Source organism: Salmo salar, chromosome ssa20 (genome assembly GCF_905237065.1).
Source record: "Salmo salar chromosome ssa20, Ssal_v3.1, whole genome shotgun sequence".
In the NCBI taxonomy this organism is placed as follows: Eukaryota; Metazoa; Chordata; class Actinopteri; order Salmoniformes; family Salmonidae; genus Salmo; species Salmo salar.
In genome coordinates, this window is record NC_059461.1 from 43,348,560 (window position 1) to 43,373,093 (window position 24,534).

At 43.6% G+C, this 24,534-nt stretch overlaps 1 protein-coding gene across 1 annotated transcript in view; it reads right to left on the minus strand.

The window, feature by feature from the left end:
* Positions 1 to 1,152: 1,152 nt before the first annotated feature.
* The window catches only part of b3glt (Beta-1,3-glucosyltransferase), a gene marked incomplete at its 5' end in the record, with an annotated part of 80,790 nt that continues 57,408 nt past the window's right edge, over positions 1,153 to 24,534 (minus strand). Inside the window, 4 exon segments of the mRNA NM_001173800.1 lie at positions 1,153 to 1,868; positions 3,321 to 3,465; positions 12,142 to 12,261; positions 12,897 to 12,996. Of these exon segments, the coding sequence (NP_001167271.1) occupies positions 1,701 to 1,868; positions 3,321 to 3,465; positions 12,142 to 12,261; positions 12,897 to 12,996 (533 nt within the window).

Consider the following 24,534-nt stretch of genomic DNA (forward strand, 5'->3'; position numbering starts at 1 on the left):
GTTCTTTAATTGAAGGCTCTAACATATTCAAGGTAGAATAAGGAATTCCTTACTTTTTTCAATCTTTACTAATGACAATCCACTGGCTTTGAGTAAAGCCTATGTATGCGGATGACTCACCCTATACACGTCAGCTACTACACCTACTGAAATGACTGCAACACTTAAAGAGCTGCGGTTAGTTTCAGAATGGGTGGCAAGGAATAAGTTAGTCCTAAATATTTCAAAAACGAAAAGCATTGTATTTGGGACAAATCATTCACTGAACCATAAACCTCAACTATATCTTGTAATAAATAATGTGGAAATTTAGCAATGTATTTGTGAGAGGTATTGACATGTTGAAAGCACAGAGCTGTCTGTTTAAATGACTAGCACAGATGGAGTATACATCACGAGGCGAAGGCTCCATCTGCTGGACGTGCCAGGTCTCGACGGGCTCTCCGGCCAGGACTAATTGGGGCTGATTGGGAGTTGGTGAGTAATCAAGGGCTGATTGCTCACCAGCTGTACAAGTCCCATAAGACTGCCAGAAGGGCAGCACATGGGAGAGAGCGTGGGGGATGGTTGCAGAGGTAACAGGAGTGAGTTCAGTTTTGATACCCACTAACTAATTTTGCCATAATAAATACAAATACAAGAGGCCACTCTATTCTTGGTGAATGACTCAATCTTGACTTTACACCATATAAAGCAGGTGTCAAACTCATTCCGTGGAGGGCCGAATGTCCGCTGGTTTTCCCTCCTCCCTTGTAGTTGATTGATGAATTAAGTTCACTAATTAGTAAGGTCCCCACACCTGGTTGTCTAGGGCTTAATTGAAAAGGAAAAAACAAAAACTTGCAGACACTAGGACCTCCATGGAAGGAGTTAATTTAACCACATCCCTGTACTGATAAGCCTTCCATAAATAAAGTTACAAGTTAAAACTGATCATTCATGAAGTAATGAGGAAAGCTAGTGTGTCATGACAGACACGTGCCCCCCCCAAGCCCAGCGCAAGGCCCTTTGCTTTCAAAGTTATCATCAACAAAACATCTGGACACATTTCTCTAAGATTCTATTTAAAATTCCATTAAACAGTACTTGTTTTGTGTGTGATATTTACAGTCTGAATTAATCCTGAAACCAAATGGCAGAAATAAAACTCCATTAAGACAGCACAAACACGTTTTTATAAAAATAGTACACATTGTACATCATGTAGCAATAATATTGAGATATGTCCTTAAGAAAAAAATGAGTTTCTTTGTTCAATTTGGCAAGAAATGGATCATATTATAAATATACACAGACAAGATCCAAACACACACTGACAACCTCAACATGCAAATCTATTGAAACTGTGGCCGGGATTCAATACAATACTGCGCGCTAGACAGCCGACAATGTGTCTTCTAAAGGTGTTTTCCCCGAAGTTTGCGGAGATGGCATTCATGGTAAATGTTGAGCATGTTGGCCCAAGCGTAAATTACCTTTGAAAGTCCATAGTAGTGGGCTGCTCTAACGTGCCTGGCCTCAGTCATGAATAAGTTCCCAAACACACAGTCATGGACATAGACTTGCATGAACCTTCCAAATTATATCTCCGCAAGATTAACAATATAGAAAACATTTACACCGACGGAGGAAACATGCTGACAATTTGTTTGTCCATGACTCCACACACACACACACTAAGACTGATACTGTCTGAGTGACTATAATTCTTCCTTGGTGCTTTGGTTTAGTCCGTGTGGGCTTGTTGACCTCGACTCATCCTTTAGCCACCTGTTGAAGACTGCGATGGGGTCGATGTTCCAGTGTTTGTGGAAGGAGATGGGCACCTGGTGGGCTAGGAAGTCTCTGGAGTAGTCTTCAGGTCGAGCCTGAAGGGACATAACAATTATTATACCTGCCTCCCTTACCTTGTCCATAGACCGCTTACAGGGCAAGAAAACAAATATGCCATTTAGTAATTTGAGTGAACAATTCCTTTCAACACCTTCCATTTCTGTCAGCCACAGGAGACTGCACTGGAGACTGCTGTAATTGCTACTCTTAAACAGGGTTAATAAATACACTGGTACAATCAGAGACAACCAGTCCCCCAGGGGATGAGGAGAAAGTGAGGAGGAAACTAAGGAGGGATATTGGCTATTGGATACCAAAGACTAGTGTGTCTTTGTAACCTGAGCCTTGCTACAAACAACCATTGTTGAACTGGGAAATTGACGTACTGTGATTTTTTTTTAGTTTTGGGTAAAGAATATTAGGTCTTAGGTAACTTATTAGCGAAGGGTAATTGGTTTTGTATTTATTATGGATCCCTATTAGCTGTTGCCAAGGCAGCAGCTACTCTTCCTGGGGTCCAGCAAGCATTTAAAACATTACAATACATTCACAACACACTGTCTGCCCTCAGGCCCCTACTCCACCACTTCCACATATCTAAAGTACAAAATCCATGTGTATGTGTGTGTATGTTATCATGTGTGAGTATGCATGTGCCTATGTTTGTGTTGCTTCACAGTCCCCGCTGTTCCATAAGGTATATTTCTATCTGTTTTTAAAATTGTACTGCTTGATGTGGAATAGAGTTCCATGTAGTCATGGCTCTATGTAGTACTTGTGCGCAACTGTAGTTGGTATTAGGTAAGGGTAATGGATAAACATTTATAAGGTAATGGCTCTCTCCCAAAGTGCAGTTTTGATCATCCAAACTTCTTCGCTATGTCGTGCAGTGGATGTGCGCCACTGTACGACATAACAGCTGATACATCTTTAGGATTTGCTATCTGAAGGGTGTTCTCACTTACCACTTGTATAAATTAAGTTACATTTCTTTTGATTTGAATTTGTCTTTTCAAAATAGATGATAGCAGAAAGTGCTTATTTGTCATCTGCAATAATCTGTTCTAGTAGGTCTACAATATGGTTAATAAAATCGGATACCTAGAAAGTGTCATTTAAGGTGTTGAAAATGTTAGATAACATGCTGTGTAAAAAGATATCCCAATTGCTTCATCTTTTCTACAGTGCATGCCAGAACACAGCGTTCCTATTGGCGTGGAATCTCCTTTGTAGCAGGGTTCACACAGCACAGACACTTCTGACATGCTAGACTTTTGTTTGGGAAGATTTGCTGTTGTCAGGAAATCACAAGTGCAGTAAATCGGCTATTGTTGACCCTGCCACACTGAGCGACTCTAGAGCTCTCATTTTTCATATACGATCATGAATGAACAATCATGAAAATAGTATGTGACATGAATCATGCCAATAAAATTCCAAACTGTAGGTTCCTGGCATAAGGGTAATGGGTAAGGCCAGTGTTTTACCTGGTGGAAGAGGGAGCTATGTGTGACAGGGAGCCCCAGAGCATTGAGACACATCCCCAGCACCATGTCATCAGGGGCGTCATTACTGTAACACTTGCAGTCACTGGCCAGGAGCCTCACCACCGCAGCCCTACTGAACACCATCCTGACAGGACACAAAACACACACATTAGCTTGTGTGTGTTGATCATTCTGGCACAGAAAATGATTGAGCACCTAGGTGGAGAATCCAATCAATTATTATTATTATTATTAACACACACATCAACATCACTACTCTGACCAACACAATTGAGGGAAAACAAGGTGGATTGACAATTTAGACGCATTCCAGCTATTTGTTTTTGGTTGAAAAACAATATCACATGTACAAATACAGTAATGTACACACAGGTAAACAAATGTGTTTTGAGCAAAATTGTGGTTTTTTAGACACAAGTGCAAAATTCATGGAGTAGGCCATTAAAGGTCTGGTGGTGCGCTCTGACGTCATAGGCCAAACGACAAAACAAACTCACTTAAAAAGTCAGCAAACTCTCCATGTGGTCCACGATCAGTCTGCTAATCAAACCCTGTCCACCTTAAATCACTTTCAGGAGAAAACAACTCAAGCAAAAATACTTGCTTGAGGAACAAAATAGGAGCAATAGAGAACAAAAGAGGAAAAACCCCCCCACCTCCATTTGTGCCATGTCAGAGGACACGTGGACCACCTATAGAGATGTGCCTTTTGTTAAGAACTAGGTGATAAAGGAGTTGAAAAGGAGACTGGAGTAGGACTTTAAAGGTTTATGTTGAATATTTCCAGTGAAGAGCGACCCTTTGCATGGTAGTCAGGTAATATCACATGTACTGTACACACACAGATCCCACAAATATTTATGAATGAATGGCCTGATTGCAACGAAGACGCCGAACCTGCAAATTACCTGCAGGTTGCCGCTGGATTTATTGACACGCTACTAAACGGGAGATTACACGTAGCTCTGAGCTAAAATAACTATTTTTGCAACAAAAAATCTGCACAATAAAACTACTAGACCAGCTGATCTGACACTGTTATTGTGTCAAACCAGCTTAATACTAGACAGCAGAAATGGCATGGGAAATGGTCATTGTCTGCCTTCACTACTTCCGCCCCAATGAAAAAACATCTTATTAAGAACAATGAAATCGAAATATGAAAAAGATAAATGGAAGAATGTGACATATTACAACTGAAATAACATGATTAAACTGGAAATGTAACCCATGTCAATAACTTGGAGAAAAGAAAGTTATTAAAAAAACAAATTAGCCTACCACATTGTAAATTAAAGTGATATTGATTGCAGCAATGACTGTGATAATTTTTTAAAATATAATTATAAAACCTAACACTTTGCATCTGTTTCTTTGGATAAAGACTTCCAAATAACACGAAATCACTCTCCCTACTACATTTTTTCCATATTCTGAAGTTTCTTCAATAAAGTAGGCTACCATATGCCACGTTAGGCCTTCTGGCCTAATTACTATGTTGTACAGTAGCCCTGTACTAAATTATAAAGGTTCACTATTGAGTCTTATCACGTTGTTCTACTAATAGCTTAAATAAATCATTTACATTTACATTACATTTAAGTCATTTAGCAGATGCTCTTATCCAGAGCGACTTACAAATTGGTGCATTCACCTTATGATATCCAGTGGAACAACCACTTTACAATAGTGCATCTAAATCTTTTAGGGGGGGGTTAGAAGGATTACTTTATCCTATCCTAGGTATTCCTTAAAGAGGTGGGGTTTCAGGTGTCTCCGGAAGGTGGTGATTGACTCCGCTGTCCTGGCGTCGTGAGGGAGCTTGTTCCACCATTGGGGTGCCAGAGCAGCGAACAGTTTTGACTGGGCTGAGCGGGAACTGTGCTTCCTCAGAGGTAGGGGGGCCAGCAGGCCAGTGGTGGATGAATGCAGTGCCCTTGTTTGGGTGTAGGGCCTGATCAGAGCCTGAAGGTATGGAGGTGCCGTTCCCTTCACAGCTCCGTAGGCAATCACCATGGTCTTGTAGCGGATGCGAGCTTCAACTGGAAGCCAGTGGAGAGAGCGGAGGAGCGGGGTGACGTGAGAGAACTTGGGAGGGTTGAACACCAGACGGGCTGCGGCGTTCTGGATGAGTTGTAGGGGTTTAATGGCACAGGCAGGGAGCCCAGCCAACAGCGAGTTGCAGTAATCCAGACGGGAGATGACAAGTGCCTGGATTAGGACCTGCGCCGCTTCCTGTGTGAGGCAGGGTCGTACTCTGCGAATGTTGTAGAGCATGAACCTACAGGATCGGGTCACCGCCTTGATGTTAGTGGAGAACGACAGGGTGTTGTCCAGGATCACGCCAAGGTTCTTAGCACTCTGGGAGGAGGACACAAGGGAGTTGTCAACCGTGATGGCGAGATCATGGAACGGGCAGTCCTTCCCCGGGAGGAAGAGCAGCTCCGTCTTGCCGAGGTTCAGCTTGAGCTGGTGATCCGTCATCCACACTGATATGTCTGACAGACATGCAGAGATGCGATTCGCCGCCTGGTTATCAGAAGGGGGGAAAGGAGAAGATTAATTGTGTGTCGTCTGCATAGCAATGATAGGAGAGACCGTGTGAGGATATGACAGAGCCAAGTGACTTGGTGTATAGCGAGAATAGGAGAGGGCCTAGAACAGAGCCCTGGGGTCACCAGTGGTGAGAGCGCATGGTGCGGAGACAGATTCTCGCCACGCCACCTGGTAGGAGCGACCTGTCAGGTAGGACGCAATCCAAGCGTGGGCCGCGCCGGAGATGCCCAACTCGGAGAGGGTGGAGAGGAGGATCTGATGGTTCACAGTATCAAAGGCAGCAGATAGGTCTAGAAGGATGAGAGCAGAGGAGAGATAGTTAGCTTTAGCAGTGCGGAGAGCCTCCGTGACACAGAGAAGAGCAGTCTCAGTTGAATGCCAAGTCTTGAAACCTGACTGATTAGGATCAAGAAGGTCATTCTGAGAGAGATAGCAGGAGAGCTGGCCAAGGACGGCACGTTCAAGAGTTTTGGAGAGAAAAGAAAGAAGGGATACTGGTCTGTAGTTGTTGACATCGGAGGGATCGAGTGTAGGTTTTTTCAGAAGGGGTGCAACTCTCGCTCTCTTGAAGACGGAAGGGACGTAGCCAGCAGTCAAGGATGAGTTGATGAGCGAGGTGAGGAAGGGGAGAAGGTCTCCGGAAATGGTCTGGAGAAGAGAGGAGGGGATAGGGTCAAGTGGGCAGGTTGTTGGGCGGCCGGCCGTCACAAGATGCGAGATTTCATCTGGAGAGAGAGGGGAGAAAGAGGTCAAAGCACAGGGTAGGGCAGTGTGAGCAGGACCAGCGGTGTCGTTTGACTTAGCAAACGAGGATCGGATATCGTCAACCTTCTTTTCAAAATGGTTGACGAAGTCATCCGCAGAGAGGGAGGAGGGGGGAGGGGGAGGAGGATTCAGGAGGGAGGAGAAGGTAGCAAAGAGCTTCCCTAGGGTTAGAGGCAGATGCTTGGAATTTAGAGTGGTAGAAAGTGGCTTTAGCAGCAGAGACAGAAGAGGAGAATGTAGAGAGGAGTGAGTGAAAGGATGCCAGGTCCGCAGGGGAGGCGAGTTTTCCTCCATTTCCGCTCGGCTGCCCGGAGCCTTGTTCTGTGAGCTCGTAGTGAGTCGTCGAGCCACGGAGCAGGAGGGGAGGACCGAGCCGGCCTGGAGGATAGGGGACAGAGAAAATCAAAAGATGCAGAAAGGGAGGAGAGGAGGGTTGAGGAGGCAGAATCAGGAGATAGGTTGGAGAAGGTTTGAGCAGAGGGAAGAGATGATAGGATGGAAGAGGAGAGAGTAGCGGGAGAGAGAGAGCGAAGGTTGGGACGGCGCAATACCATCCGAGTAGGGGCAGAGTGAGAAGTGTTGGATGAGAGCAAGAGGGAAAAGGATACAAGGTAGTGGTCGGAGATTTGGAGGGGAGTTGCAATGAGATTAGTGGAAGAACAGCATCTAGTAAAGATGAGGTCAAGCGTATTGCCTGCCTTGTGAGTAGGGGGGAAGGTGAGAGGGTGAGGTCAAAAGAGGAGGAGTGGAAAGAAGGAGGCAGAGAGGAATGAGTCAAAGGTAGACGTGGGGAGGTTAAAGTCACCCAGAACTGTGAGAGGTGAGCCATCCTCAGGAAAGGAACTTATCAAGGCGTCAAGCTCATTGATGAACTCTCCAAGGGAACCTGGAGGGCGATAAATGATAAGGATGTTAAGCTTGAAAGGGCTGGTAACTGTGACAGCATGGAATTCAAATGAGGAGATAGACAGATGGGTCAGGGGAGAAAGAGAGAATGTCCACTTGGGAGAGATGAGGATTCCAGTGCCACCACCCCGCTGGCTCGATGCTCTAGGGGTATGCGAGAACACGTGGGCAGACGAAGAGAGAGCAGTAGGAGTAGCAGTGTTATCTGTGGTAATCCATGTTTCCGTCAGCGCCAGGAAGTCTAGGGACTGGAGGGTAGCATAGGCTGAGATGAACTCAGCCTTGTTGGCTGCAGACCGGCAGTTCCAGAGGCTGCCGGAGACCTGGAACTCCACGTGGGTCGTGCGCGCTGGGACCACCAGGTTAGAGTGGCAGCGGCCACGCGGTGTGAAGCGTTTGTATGGCCTGTGCAGAGAGGAGAGAACAGGGATAGACAGACACATAGTTGACAAGCTACAGAAGTGTTGTTTCTTGTATTATTGTCTCCTGTGTCTTTAGAGAACTGTTTCACTTTGATATCCTTTTTCTTCTGTCCTGATTTTCTCTTTCTTTTCTTCTGTTAACTAGATATTCTTTGTTGTTCTTCGTTAGCTAGCTAGCTTCATCATTCATTAAATCATCTCCACTATCCTCACAATATTAGAATACAATATTGTTTGATTCAAAATACAACACAATCATGATTTTGTTTCAAATATCATATGTGTAGCCTAAAGTTCAGGAATATTTCCTTTTCCCCTCATGATAAGAAACGGGAATATTCGATTCAGACAAGTAAAATCATTAATGTATTACAAAATCGTCTGAAAAAAAGTCTGCAATCTGTCTTAAGGCGTCCGCATGCTTCCCATTCGAAACATTTTGTGCATTGGACACACCTACTCAGAGTTTTTCCTTTATTTGTACTATTTTCTACATTGTAAAATAATAATGAAGACATCAAAACCATGAAATGACACATATGGAATCATGTAGTAACCAAAAAAAAGTGTTTTTATTTTAGATTTTTCAAAGTAGCCACCCTTTGTCTTCGCATTCTATCAACCAGCTTAATGAGGTAGTCAACCTGGAATACATTTCAATTAACAGGTGTGCCTTGTTAAAAGTTAATTTGGGGAATTTCTTTCCTTCTTAATGCATTTGAGCCAATCAGTTGGGTTTTGACATGGTAGGGGTGATATACAGAAGATAGCCCTATTTGGTAAAAGACCAAGTCCATATGTGACCGACCGCCTTGATCCAGTCTTATGTAGCAAAATTTGAAATGGTGTATTTTACATTGGATAAAAGCAGAGACGTAGAGAGCAATAAAATGGTATATCATACACTGCATTTGAGGAACAATGGGAAAGTAATTCTGCTTTGAAAGTTGATAAACTTGTAACCTCACTTCTGAGAAAATGGCCTTTGAATGTTGTGGTACCAACTGGAGAGCTCTTCTTTGTCTTCACCCATTCAGCATCATTCACACCCTCTTAAGCTTTAGCCCGAACCATCTCTTCAAAGGTTGATCCGAGCATTCTGTACTAACAGCAGCAGTCAAGCACCAAAGTTAACTGGCTAACTTGCTAGCTACTTCCAGACACAAATGAGAGTGAACATTACTCGCCCGAGCAGAGCTGGTTAGGCTGTTTTTATGTTAGAGTGTTGGGGACTGCAACTGGGCTGTCAGATTGTCCGTTCGTAAATTCAGTGTTTCGCTCTCAGAGCGTTTAGAGTGCACACTGGACACTCTGGCCGATGAGTAGGGTTGATCCGTGCATTCCAGACACAAATGAGAGAACACCCCACTCTGACCATTTTACTCACCCTAGCAGAGCTGGTTAGGCTGTTTTCATGTTATCCAGAGCGTTGGTGACTAACTGTGCTGCTGGCAACAATTTAATTACACTTTTCTGGCGACGTTTACTGACACCAGCAATATTCAGACTTGTGGAGGTCTACAATTTTTTTTCTGAGGTCTTGGCTGATTTCTTTAGATTTTCCCATGATGTCAAGCAAAGAGGCACCGAGTTTGAAGGTAGGTCTTGAAATACATCCACAGGTATACCTCCAATTGACTCAAATTATGTCAATTAGCCTATCAGAAGCTTATAAAGCCATGATGTCATTTTCTGGAATTTTCCAAGCTTTTTAAAGGCACAGTCAACTTAGTGTATGTAAACTTCTGACCCACTGGAATTGTGATACAGTGAATTTTAAGTGAAATAATCTGTCTCTAAACAATTGTTGGAAAAATTACTTGTGTCATGCACAAAGTAGATATCCTAACCAACTTGCCCAAAACATAGCTTGTTAACAAGAAATTAGTGTAGTGGTTGAAAAACGAGTTTTAATGACTCCAACCTAAGTGTATGTAAACTTCCAACTTCAACTTATATATATATATTTTTAAACGCGTTAGACAGGATTATCTACACATACTAACCAGCTCAAATAGACAGAAGTGTGCTATATGGCAGACCAATCTGAACTCATCGCTCGGGCATGTCCAGCCCACTCATTATCTCAGCCAATCATGGCTAGCGGGATTGTTGCTCCCTTTTTCTGTGGCTAAACCAACTGGTTTGTAATTTAACAATTTTATTTGTATTAACAGATGGCATACAAGTTTGTTATTAAGACACATGAAAGTTTACATGTTCCAGAAGGCATTTCTTCCAAAAAATGCATTTTGATTTAAAAAAAGATTACGATCAAATGGCTCTCGTGTGAAGTAGTGACCTGTGACATACGCCTAGTTTCCTGAAACAGGTTACATATTATGACAAGAACAGCTCAAATAAGCAAAGAGAAACGACAGTCCATCAATACTTTTAGACATGAAGGTCAGTCAAGAACTTTGAAAGTTTCTTCAAGTGCAGTCGCAACAACCATCAAGCGCTATGATGAAACTGGCTTTCATGAGGACCACCACAGGAAAGAAAGACCCAGAATTACCTCTGCTGCAGAAGATAAGTTCATTAGTGCTACCAGCCTCAGAAATCGGCAATTAACAGCACCTCAGATTGCACCTCAGAGTTCAAGTAACAGACATATCTCAACATCAGCTGTTCAGAGGAGACAGCCTGAATCAGGCCTTCATGGTCGAATTGCTGCAAAGAAACCACCACTAAACGACACCAAAAATGTCCAAATTAATTGCAGATTTCTTTAGTTATTCTAAGAACCGATGCTGGAGATGAGAAGCAGGTACGGGGAGTTGAACATTTAATAAAGAACAGACATCAAACAGGACAGAGACAGCGTCAGAACCGGGTATGCAAAGACAAACAAACATTAATCCTGAAACTGGGAACAGAGCTTGGAACAGACAGATATAGCGGAGGTAATGACACAATGTCCAGGTGAGTCCAATAATCGTTGATGCGCATGACCGGGGGAAGGCAGGTGTGCGTAATGATTGTTGCAGTAGTGCATAATGGTGGGAGCCTGGCACCTTTGAGCGCCAGGGAGGGGGAGCGGGAGAAGGTGTGACAATACCTCCCCTCTAGGGGTGCCACCCTGCGTCCCACCTGGGCGAGCCTGACGGGCCGGCCGAGGCACGGATGCTGGACAAGCCGACTGGGTGTAAAATACCGACGAACCGGCAGAGGCATGGGAGCCTGTCGATCCCGTTGAGGCGTGGGAGCCCGATTATCCAGGCTTAAGAGATCTTATATGTTATAATTATTCCAATTCTTTTCCCCTTAGGAATGGTTGAATGAACCAGAGGTAACCAATTTCTGTTTTTTAGGACTACAAGCTGGCGAGCTCTATAGACAAATAATATTTATTTTACAACAGGCCTACTTGTAACCTATCTTAAACTAAAGCACAAACACGGAGCACAAAGTAAAAAAGACAGTTCGAACAACTTATCCAATGAAAATGCCTCAACAAAAGGAATCTAAACACTACATATTTAAAGAACTGGTTTAGATTTTTAAATATGCCTACAATAATAATAATAATAATGATACACAATAATAATAATAATGATAAATACAAAATTGCATCAAACCTGAATAGCGAGTTGCACACAGTCCATTTGGCCGCACCAATGTTCTTCTCACCTTTGTTCACTACAATATTACAACTTGTACCCACAGAGGACGTTCCACTTGTCGACTACTTTTCACTGTACTCTTTCTCCTCTAACTTTAGTTTTACTTCAATGAAAAAGGCCTCCATCTGCGCAATCAAGAGTAGCCTATAGGCCAAGGCCCCTCTCACTCGCTTGCTCTCTCCTCAGCAGCAGGCGCACGTGATCCGAGACAAAAGTGAGAATATAGGACCCGGACCCGCTCAGGTCCCTGGTCAGATCTCGGAATTTCTGGTCCGTTGGACCCATGAAGACCTCTAGTTGGAGGTACTCGAGGACCGGAGTTGGGAACCACTGCTCTAAAAGTATGGCCTCTGTCTCAATTAACATCAATTGCTGAATCCAAAATGTCTGTGTCAGATGTTAGCTTAGTCCCAAAAGGCACCCTATCCCTTACATAATACACTACTTTGACCAGGGCCATCAAAAGTAGTATATGGTGAAGGGAATAGGGTGCCATTTTGGATGTAGGTGTTGTAAGTGACTCACCCCCCTCCTCCGGTGATGTAGCTGTAGCCTCCCTGGCCCAGTCCGTAGCCGTACCTCTCCCCAAGACACACCGGTTCAGAGGGGTCGTAGCAGCTCAGCAGCATCTGCAGTCTGGGCAGGCTGGGGAGGGTACACATGCATGTACAAACAAACACACACCGAATGCAAACAAACACACATGTGCACACACACACACACACACACACACGCACACACACACACGCACACACACACGCGCACACACACACGTGCACACACACACGTGCACACACACATGTGCACACACACACATATTCTCTCTCTCTTCACACAGGTGTGCACACACAAACAGCGCACACACACACTTACACACACCTGTACATTGGTAGGATATTCCTCATCAAAACCCCCCAATTCTGACACCGCTGCTCTCTACATCCAGTAAATTCCGCACTAAATAAAATATAATACGTTTGCTGACTTTGCCCTCAGGAGGCAGTCCTGACAAGAGTTTTTTCAACTTTTGTACTTTTTTATTTGACTGCTTTTTCACTGCATCAGGGGTTTTGGCATAAGTGTACACACACACATTTTGGACTGAGGAGGAACTATCACTCAGACACACCATCAGCCATTGTGTCTGTTTGTCTGTCTGTCTGTATGTGTGTCTGGCTGCGTGCATGTGTGTGTATGTGTGTCTGGCTGCGTGCATGTGTGTGTGTGTGTGTGTGCGTGCGTGTGTACATATATGTGTGTATGTGTACTGAGAGCTTTACCTGATGAGTGTGTCATCATCCACCACCAGAAGCCATCTCGTCTTTGGCACTGCGTCGCTGACATACCTCTTCAAGATGGCAAACGTCTTCCCACAATGACCTGCAGAACAAAACAAACAGAGTACCATTTCTGTAACTCTAGGATGTAAGGTTGCCCATCATTTGACAGGACATTAAAAGGTCCGGATCTTAATTTGAGATCTAGAATCCTCACTGAAGAACTAGAAGTAAAAATAATTGTGCACATGGATCCCGAGTTAGGATTAAGATTGACTGTGGGATATAACTTTTTTATTTATTTATTTTTTATTTCACCTTTATTTAACCAGGTGGGCCAGTTGAGAACAAGTTCTCATTTACAACTGCAACCTGGCCAAGATAAAGCAAAGCAGTGCGACATAAACAACAACACAAAGTTACACATAAACAAACGTACAGTCAATAACACAATAGAAAAATCTATGTACAGTGTGTGGAAATGTAGAAGAGTAGGGAGGTAAGGCCATAGAGGCGAAATAATTACAATTTAGCATTAATACTGGAGTGATAGATGTGCAGATGATGATGTGCAAGTAGAGATACTGGGGTGCAAAAGAGCAAGAGGATAAGTAACAATATGGGGATGAGGTAGTCGGGTGTGCTATTTACAGATTGGCTGTGTACAGGTACAGTGATCGGAAAGCTGCTCTGACAGCTGATGCTTAAAGTTAGAGAGGGAGATATAAGTCTCTAGCTTCAGTGATTTTTGCAATTCGTTCCAGTCATTGGCAGCAGAGAACTGGAAGGAAAGGTGGCCAAAGTGTTGGCTTTGGGGATGACCAGTGCAATATACCTGCTGGAGTGCGTGCTACAGGTGGGTGTTGCTATGGTGACCAGTGAGCTGAGATAAGGTGGGGCTTTACCTAGCAAAGACTTATAGATGACCTGGAGCCAGTGGGTTTGGCGACGAGTATGTAGTGAGGGCCAGCCAACGAGAGCATACAGGTCGCAATGGTGGGTAGTATATGGGGCTTTGGTGACAAAACGGATGGCACTGTGATAGACTACATCCAGTTTGCTGAGTAGAGTGTTGGAGGCTGTTTTGTAAATGACATCGCCGAAGTCAAGGATCGATAGGATAGTCAGTTTTACGAGGGTATGTTTGGCAGCATGAGTGAAGGAGGATTTGTTGCGAAATAGGAAGCCAATTCTAGATTTAATTTTGGATTTGAGATGCTTAATGTGAGTCTGGAAGAAAGGTTTACAGTCTAACCAGACACCTAGGTATTTGTAGTTGTCCACATATTCTAAGTCAGACCCGTCCAGAGTAGTGATGCTAGTCGGGCAGGAGGGTGCGGGCAGCAATCGGTTGAAGAGCATGCACTTAGTTTTACTAGCATTTAAAAGCAGTTGGAGGCCACAGAAGGAGTGTTGTATGGCGTTGAAGCTCGTTTGGAGGTTTGTTAGCACAGTGTCCAGAGAAGGGACAGATGTATACAGAACGGTGTCGTCAGCGTAGAGGTGGATCAGAGAATCACCGGCAGCAAGAGTGACATCATTGATATATACAGAGAAAAGAGTTGGCCCCAGAATTGAACCCTGTGGCACCCCCATAGAGACTGTCAGGGGTCCAGACAAAAGGCCCTCCAATTTGACACACTGACCTCTATCTGAGAAGTAGTTGGTGAACCAGGCGAGGCAGTCATTTGAGAAACCAAGGCTGTTGAGTCTGCCGATAAGAATGCGGTGATTGACAGAGTTGAAAGCCTTGGCCAGGTCGTTGAAGACGGCTGCACAGTACTGTCTTTTATCGATGGCGGTTATGATATCGTTTAGGACCTTGGGCATGCCTGAGGTGCACCCATGACCAGCTCGGAAACCAGATTGCATAGTGGAGAAGGTAAGGTGGGATTCGAAATGGTGGGATTCGAAATGGTCGGTGAAATGGTCGGTGATCTGTTTGTTAACTTGGCTTTCGAAAATTTTAGAAAGGCAGGGCAGGATGGATATAGGTCTATAACAGTTTGGGTCTAGAGTGACCACCGCAGCTTTCCAATCTTTGGGTATCTCAGATGATATGAAAGAGAGGTCGAATTGGCTAGTAATGGGGTTGCAACAATTTTGGCTGATAATTTTAGAAAGAGAGGGTCCAGATGGTCTAGCCCAGCTGATTTGTAGGGATCCAGATTTTGCAGCGCTTTCAAAACATCAGCGGTCTGGATTTTGGTGAAGGAGGGGGGGGGCTTGGGCAAGTTGCTAAAGGGGGTGCTGAGATGTTGGCCAGGGTAGGGGTAGCCAAGTGGAAAGCATGCCAGCCATAGAAAAATGCTTATTGAAATTATCGATTATCGTAGATTTATAGGTGGTGACAGTGTTTCCTATCCTCAGTGCAGTGGGCAGCTGGGAGGAAGTGCTCTTATTCTCCATGGACTTTACAGTGTCCCAAAACTTATTGGAATTAGTGCTACGGGATGCAAATTTCTGCTTGAAAAAGCTAGCCTTAGCTTTCTTAACTGACTGTGTATATTGGTTCCCGACTTCCCTGAAAAGTCATATATCGCGGGGGCTATTCGATGCTAATGCAGAACGCCACAGGATGTTTTTGTGCTGGTCAAGGGCAGTCAAGTCTGGAGAGAATCAAGGGCTATATCTGTTTTAGTTCTACATTTTTTGAATTTGGCATGCTTATTTAAGGTGGTGAGGAAAGCACTTTTAAAGAGCAACCAGGCATCCTCTACTGACGGGATGAGGTCAATATCCTTCCAGGATTCCTGGGCCAGGTCGATTAGAAAGGCCTGCTCGTTGAAGTGTTTTAGCGTTTGACAGTGATGAGGGGTGGTCGTTTGACCGCAGACCCATTACACATGCAGGCAATGAGGCAGTGATCGCTGAGATCCTGGTTGAAGACAGCAGAGGTGTATTTAGAGGGCAAGTTGGTCAGCATGATATCTCAGAGGGTGCCCATGGTTACAGAGTTAGGGTTGTACCTGGTAGGTTCCTTGATAATTGAGGGCATCTAGCTTAGATTGTAGGATGGCCGGGGGGTGTTAAGCATGTCCCAGTTTAGGTCACCTAACAGTACGAACTCTGAAGATATCAATTCACATATGGTGTCCAGGGCACAGCTGGGGGCTGAAGGGGGTCTATAACAAGCGGCAACGGTGAGAGACTTATTTCTGAAAAGGTGGATTTAGTAGAAGTAGAAGCTCAAATTGTTTGGGCACAGACCTGGATAGTATGACAGAACTCTGCAGGCTATCTCTGCAGTAGAATGCAACTTCATCCCCTTTGGCAGTTCTATCTTGTCGGAAAATGTTATAGTTAGGGATGGACATTTCAGCATTTTTGGTGGCCTTCCTAAGCCAGGATTCAGACACGGCTAGGACATCCGGGTTGGCGGAGTGTGCTAAAGCTGTGAATAAATCAAACTTCGGGAGGAGGCTTCTAATGTTAACCTGTTATGGCTAGGGGGCAGTATTTTCACGGCTGGATAAAAAACGTACCCGATTTAATCTGGTTACCACTCCTACCCAGTAACTAGAATATGCATATACTTATTACATATGGATAGAAAACACCCTAACGTTTCTAAAACTGTTTGAATGGTGTCTGTGAGTATAACAGAACTCATATGGCAGGCCAAAATCTGAGAAGGTTTCATTCAGGAAGTGGCCTGTCTGACAAGGTGTCGTTCTTCTTGTCTCTGTTTATTGAAGAGTGAGGATCTTAGCTGTCCCGTGACACTTCCTACGGCTGCCATAGGGTCTCAGAAGGCGGTAAAAAGCTGAAACGTGGCTTTGCAGGCTCTGGCTGAAAAAAAGTAGCGCGTTTGGGTAGTGGCTGGTTACAGTACTGTGAGACTCAGGCTCGTGCCCGCGTTGACCGAAAGCTTTGTTTACTTTCCTCTGTTTAGCTAAATGGACATTCCCGGTCGGAATATTATCGCTTTTTTACGAGAAAAATTGCATAAAAATGGATTTTAAACAGCGGTTGACATGCTTCGAAGTACGGTAATGGAATATTTCGATTTTTTTTGTCACGAATTGCGCCATGCGCACGACCCTTATTTACCCTTTCAGATAGTGTCTGGAACGCACGAACAAAACGCCGCAATTTGGATATAACGATGGATTATTTTGGACCAAACCAACATTTGTTATTGAAGTAGCAGTCCTGGGAGTGCATTCTGACGAAGACAACAAAAGGTAATCAAACTTTTATAATAGTAAATCTGATTTTGGTGAAGGCTAAACCTGTCGGGTGTCTAAATAGCTAGCCCGTGATGGCTGGGCTATGTACTTAGAATATTGCAAAATGTGCTTTCACCAAAAAGCTATTTTAAAATCGGACATATCGAGTGCATAGAGGAGTTCTGTATCTATAATTCTTAAAATAATTGTTATGCTTTTTGTGAACGTTTATTGTGAGTAATTTAGTAAATTGTTAGCAAATTCCTCCGGAAGTTTGCGGGGGGTATGCTAGTTCTGAACGTCACATGCTAATGTAAAAAGCAGTTTTTTGATATAAATATGAACTTGATTGAACAAAACATGCATGTATTGTATAACATAATGTCCTAGGTGTGTCATCTGATGAAGATCATCAAAGGTTAGTGCTGCATTTAGCTGTCTTCTGGGTTTTTGTGACATTATATGCTAGCTTGAAAAATGGGTGTCTGATTATTTCTGGCTTGGTACTCTGCTGACATAATCTAATGTTTTGCTTTCGCTGTAAAGCCTTTTTGAAATCGGACCGTGTGGTTAGATAAAGGAGAGTCTTGTCTTTAAAATGCTGTGAAATAGTCATATGTTTGAAAAATGGAAGTTTTTGTATTTTTTGAGGAATTTGTAATTCGCGCCACGCCTATCATTGGATATTGGAGCAGGTGTTCCGCTAGCGGAACGTCTAGATGTAAGAGGTTTAACATGCATGAAACCACGACTTTTACAGTTACAGAAGTCAACAAATGAGAGCGCCTGCGGAATGGGAGTGGTGCTGGAGGCTGCAGGGCCTGGGTTGACCTCTACATTACCAGAGGAACAGAGGTGGTGTAGGAACTGGTCATCTAGTGCGTTTGGAACAGAGTAAAAGGAGCAGGTTTCTGGGTGCGGAAGAATAGATTCAAGGCATAATGTACAGACAAGGGTATGGTAGGATGTGTGTACTTCCGGATGCTGGAGTGAATAGTCGTGTTCTTCGCTCCGCGGGTAATATTACATTTCCTTACATTACAACGGAACGATTTGATTAGTGTAATGTTAGCTAGTTAGCTACAGTTAGCTACATAGTGCATCAAGGATAAAGGTGTAGCTAAAGGTGTAGGTGTAACTTTGAGAAACTAACTTTGAGAAACGACAAAGGTTAGCTAGCCAGCTGTATTCGTTCGTTCGCGCCGTTTTCAAAACGGCATCAACATCACAACACCACAGCCACTGCTAGCTAGCCAACTTTACCAACTAGCGGTACTGTAGAAACTAAATACATTACAACGGAATGATTTGATTATGTTAGCTAGCTACATAGTTGTCTTTGCATCAAAGATAAAGGTAAACGCAGCCACTGCTAGCTAGCCAACTCTACCAGCTACCAGCTAGCAGTACTGTATCATTTTTTGTCAATAAGATGTTTGCAACGTAAGCTTTCGAGTTGTGTAGTCCACTTGTGTAGCTAGCAGGACTGACTTTGTGTTAGCTAGCCAACGTTTAATTACTTCTGCGTTATGAAAGGAACTAGACACGGACACGAATGATCCATTGTTAGTTTGTTGTAACCAAGTATTGGTGCTAACCGTGTGTTATTGGATGCTAGCATGCTAGTTAGCTACGGCGTCATAGGACACGGTGCACTGGGTGGGTTTCACGGAAGAATACTGTACCAAGTTACCTAGCTGAATAAACTAAGTTTGAGCCTATTCCTGGAAACATTGAACCACTGTAGCTTACATCAATTATTATTTCTAAGTGGAAGTTGGAATAGTTATATTTGAGTGTTTCAGCGAATGGTTAGTGAGGGAGGCCCTGCTCTCTCGCTTCCCCAGTTGTTTAGTTAATTTCCATTCCAATCTCCTTTGCATTAGCGTAGCCTCTCCTGTAGCCTGTCAACTATGTGTCTGTCTATCCCTGTTCTCTCCTCTCTGCACAGGCCACACAAACGCTTCACACCGCATGGTCAGCCTATGGTCAGCCTATGCTACCACTCTAACCTGGTGGTCCCAGCGCGCACGACCCACGTGGAGTTCCAGGTCTCCGGCAGCCTCTGGAACTGCCGGTCTGCGGCCAACAAGGCAGAGTTCATCTCAGCCTATGCTACCCTCCAGTCCCTCGACTTCTTGGCGCTGACGGAAACATGGATTACCACAGAAAACACTGCTACTCCTACTGCTCTCTCCTCGTCTGACCACATGTTCTCGCATACCCCGAGAGCATCTGGTCAGCGGGGTGGCGGGACTGGAATCCTCATCTCTCCCAAGTGGACATTCTCTCTTTCTCCCCTGACCCATCTGTCTATCTCCTCCTTTGAATTCCATGCTGTCACAATCACTAGCCCATTCAAGCTTAACATCCTTATCATTTATCGCCCTCCAGGTTCCCTTGGAGAGTTCATCAATGAGCTTGACGCCTTGATAAGTTCCTTTCCTGAGGATGGCTCACCCCTCCCAATTCTGGGTGACTTTAACCTCCCTACGTCTACCTTTGACTCATTTCTCTCTGCCTCCTTTCCACTCCTCTCCTCTTTTGGCCTCACCCTCTCACCGTCCCCCCCTACTCACAAGGCTTGACCTCATCTTTACTAGATGCTGTTCTTCTACCAATCTCACTGCAACTCCCCTCCAAGTCTCCGACCACTACCTTGTATCCTTTTCCCTCTCCTCCAACACTACTCACTCTGCCCCTACTCAGATAATATTGCGCCGTCGCAACCTTCGCTCTCTCTCCAGCTACTCTCTCCTCTTCCATCCTATCATCTCTTCCCTCTGCTCAATCCTTCTCCAACCAATCTCCTGATTCTGCCTACTCAACCCTCCTCTCCTCCCTTTCTGCATCCTTTGACTCTCTATGTCCCCTATTCTCCCGGCCGGCTCGGTCCTCCCCTCCTGCTCCGTGGCTTGATGACTCGTTGCGAGCTCACAGAACAGGGCTCCGGGCAGCCTCGCCCTCCATTTGGCAAATCTGACCATAACTTTATCCTCGTGATTCCTGCTTACAAGCAAAAACTAAAGCAGGAAGTACCAGTGACTCACTCAATACGGAAGTGGTCTGATGACGTGGATGCTACGCTACAGGACTGTTTTACTAACACACACTGGAATATGTTCCCGTGATTCATCCCATGGCATTGGGGCGGCAGATAGCCTAGTGGTTAGAGCGTTGGACTAGTAACCGAAAGGTTTCAAGATCGAATCCCCAAGCTGACAAGGTAAAAATCTGTCGTTCTGCCCCTGAATAAGGCAGTTAACCCACTGTTCCTAGGCCGTCATTGTTAAATAAAGGTAAAATAAAAAATAAAATAAAAATTGAGGAGTATACCACCTCAGTCACCGGCTTCATCAATAAGTGCATTGACGATGTCGTCCCCACAGTGACTGTATGTACATATCCCAACCAGAAGCCATTGATTACAGGAAACATCTGCACCGAGCTAAAGGCTAGAGCTGCCGCTTTCAAGGAGCGGGATACTAATCCAGACGCTTATAAGAAATCACGCGTTGTCCACTGACGAACCATCAGACAGGCAAAGCATCATCACAGGACTAAGATTGAATCGTACTACAACGGCTCTGACGTTTGTCAGATGTATCAGGGCTTGCAAACCACCTCTCGGGCAAAACATTTTAGTTCCCCCACCCATCTTTGCGGCGTAGTGAAACGTTTAAGTTTTAAAGTTAATTTTAAAGGAGATAAATGTAATATTTTTGTGGCCAACAAATCTCTTGCTGTCAAATTGACTGGGGCTGAGCAATTTGTATAAATCAAATGTCATTGGTCGGATACACATATTTAGCAGATGCTATTGCGGGTGTAGCAAAATGCTTGTGTTCCTAACTCAAATATTGCAGAAATATATAACAGTACACAATAATATACACAAAAAGAGTATAAATATACAGTACCAGCCAAAGGTTTGGACACATGTACTCATTCAAGGGTTTTTCTTTATTTTGTAAAATTTTCTACATTGTAGAATAATAGTGAAGACTTCAAAACTATAACATAACACATATGGAATCATGTAGAAACCAAAAAAGTGTCAAACAAATCAAAATACCTTTTATATTTCAGATTCTTCAAAGTAGCCACCCTTTGCCTTAATGACAGCTTTGCACACTCTTGGCATTTTCTCAAGAAGCTTCAGGATGAATGCTTTACCAACATGTGGTGATTCACATTTTCAGTTTTGGGCGAAATGCTGCCATCTATCCACGGCTTTTGGTTCGGATAGGTTTTAATTGTCACAGTGGGAACAACATCCACTTTACACTTCCTGAGTACCGCACGCTAATGGATTGTGCCACAATCGGTTAGCGTTAGTCTTAGGCCCAGTCAACTTGAGTGGCTCCAGTCAATTTGAGCGTCTCCGTAAGCTAACTGATTCGGTTAGCGTGCGGCTCAGACCCAGTCAATTTGACAACAACAGCCGATCTGTCTTTGGTTGACTAATAAGTAGGATGCACCAATAGAATGCAATTTCATTACTGTAGATAGAGTACAAGTCAAAAGTTTGGACACACCTACTCATTTAAGGGTTTTTCTTTATTTTTACTATTTTCTACATTGTAGAATAATAGTGAAGACATCAACACTATGAAATAACACATATGGAATGATGTAGTAACCAAACAAAGTGTTTAAAAAGTCAAAACATATTTTATATTTCAGATTCTTCAAACCCTTTGCCTTGATGACAGCTTTGCACACTCTTGACATTTTCTTCAGGAGGAATGCTTTTCCAACAGTCTTGAATGAGTTCCTACATATGCTGAGTGCTTGTTGGCTGCTTTCCTTCACTCTGCGATACAACTCATCCCAAACCATCTCAATTGGGTTAAGGTCGGGTGATTGTGGAGGCCAGGTCATCTGATGAAGCACCATCACTCTCCTTCTTGGTCAAATAGCACTTACACAGACTTAAGGTTTGTTTTGGGTCACTAAGTGCAAACTAGATAGGATGGCGTATCGCTTCAGAATGCTGTGGTTGCCATGCTGGTTAAGTGTGCCTTGAATTCTAAATAAATCACAGACAGTGTCACCAGCAAAGCAACCCCACACCCTCACACCTCCTCCATGTCACGGTGGGAACCACACATGCGGAGATCATCCGTTCACCTACTCTGCGTCTCACAAAGACACTGCGGTTGGAACCAAAAATCTCAAATTTGGACTCATCAGACCAAAGGACAGATTTCCACCGGTCTAATGTCCATTGCTCGTGTTTCTTGGCCCAAGCAAGTCTCTTCTTCTTATTGGTGTCCTTTAGTAGTGTGTTTTTTTGCAGAAATTCGACCATGAAGGCCTGATTTGTGTGACAGCGTGTATGGCGTAGTGTGGGCGAGCGGTTTGCTGATACCATACTCACCAGACATGTAACCCATTGAGCATGTTCCGGATGCTCTGGATCGGCATGTAAAACAGCATGTTCCAGTTCCCGCCAATATTCAGCAACTTCGCACATCCATTGAAGAGGAGTGGGACAACATTCCACAGGCCACAGTTGACACCCTGATAAACTGTATGTCTTGCTGCATGAGGCAAATGGTGGTCACAGCAGATACTGACTGATTTTCTGATCCACGCCCTTACCTTTTTTTTTTAGGTATCTGATACACATCTGTATTCCCAACCAATAAAATTGTTGCATGTTGCATTTCTATTTTTGTTCAGTGTAATAAAAGCATTGCTTAAATCTATCATCGTATTTGGGGATCCGAGAAAAAATAGCCTTTGATAAACATTTCATGTAATTTTACATGAATGGAGACAAGAATAATATTTTTTAATACAACACCAGAGCATGTGAGTTGAGTTAAGTGAGGAGCCGCGCATGCGTAATTTGGCTGGAGTGCTGAGAGAATTTTTTTTAAAGTTGGGAGTGTTGGCCCACTCTCCACCTCTAACTTTGCTACAGCTCAACCATTTTTTTTAACCTTTATTTAACTAGGCAAGTCAGTTAAGAACAAATTCTTATTGTCAATGACGGCCTAGGAACAGTGGGTTAACTGCCTTGCTCAGGGGCAGAAGGACAGATTTTTACCTTGGTCGGCTCGGGGATTCGATCTTGCAACCTTTCGGTTACTAGTCCAACAGTCTAACCACTAGGCTACCTGCCACCCCTTGAGCTTGGGGCATGATCTACACAGCATATTTCGCTTCCTTTATTACTATTCTTATAACTTGCACTATTCTGTTGTATTTATTTAGCCTGATCAGAATGTAGGCCTAACAGAGTGGCCTACCATCAAAAACAATGGAGGAAATGCATCCCATAACATTTTAACATGGAAATAGCTGTGCTATCATTCAGCCTACAGTAGCGGCCAATGTGTGGTGTTCAATCTAGGCCTACCTTTGGCCTTTGAAGAAGAAAAAAAAAACACTTTACAAAATAAAACCCATTATTATTCCCATTCCATTATTACAGAAAATCATAGAAATTATGCTACCCTCTGTCTATTGGCTACTTAGCTTATTCAAGTCAGTCTCAAAATACAACACTGCCTCTTCAGAACAAAAAAAGCTCTTTCCCTGACTCGCTTTCAAAGATGTCTAGAAATGTACATGTTTTGTGCTCTTGTAAGAAGCAATCACTCCTCTATTGCTGACTATACACACATTTATAACTAGGCTAATAGCTCACTAACTTGCAAAGGATATGAACAAATGTAATGGTAGGAGGTAATGGTAGGAGGACTCACTGTAGCTAATCGGGTGGTGACATGACTACTGTAGTTAAAATAAGAGAAACTCATAAATGAGACTCAGATCACACAAAGTCATTTTACAATTAAATCTCAACAAGATACATTTGCTCATCCTATGGCCATAATATTGGGTCAAATAACATCAAATCAAATGTTATTTGTCACATACAGTACATGTGTTTAGCAGATGTTATAGCGGGTGTAGCAAAATGCTAGAGTTTCTAGCTCCAACAGCGAGGTAATATCTAACAATTTCACAACACACACAAATCAAAAGTAAAGGAATTAAGAATATATAAACATTGGGCGAGCACTGTCAGAGCGGCATAGACTTACAGTTGAAGTCGGAAGTTTACATACACCTTAGCCAAATACATTTAAACTCAGTTTTCACAATTCCTGATATTTAATCCTAGTAAAAATTCCCTGTCTTAGGTCAGTTAAGATCACCACTTTATTTTAAGAATATGAAATGTCAGAATAATAGTAGAGAGAATGATTTATTTCAGCTTTTATTTCTTTCATCACATTCCCAGTGGGTCAGAAGTTTACATACACTCAATTAGTATTTGGTAGCATTGCCTTTAAATTGTTTCACTTGGGTCAAACGTGTCTGGTAGCCTTCCACAAGCTTCCCACAATAAGTTGGGTGAATTTTGGCCCATTCCTCCTGACAGAGCTGGTGTAAATGTTTGTAGGCCTCCTTGCTCGCACATGCTTTTTCAGTTCTGCCCACAAATGTTC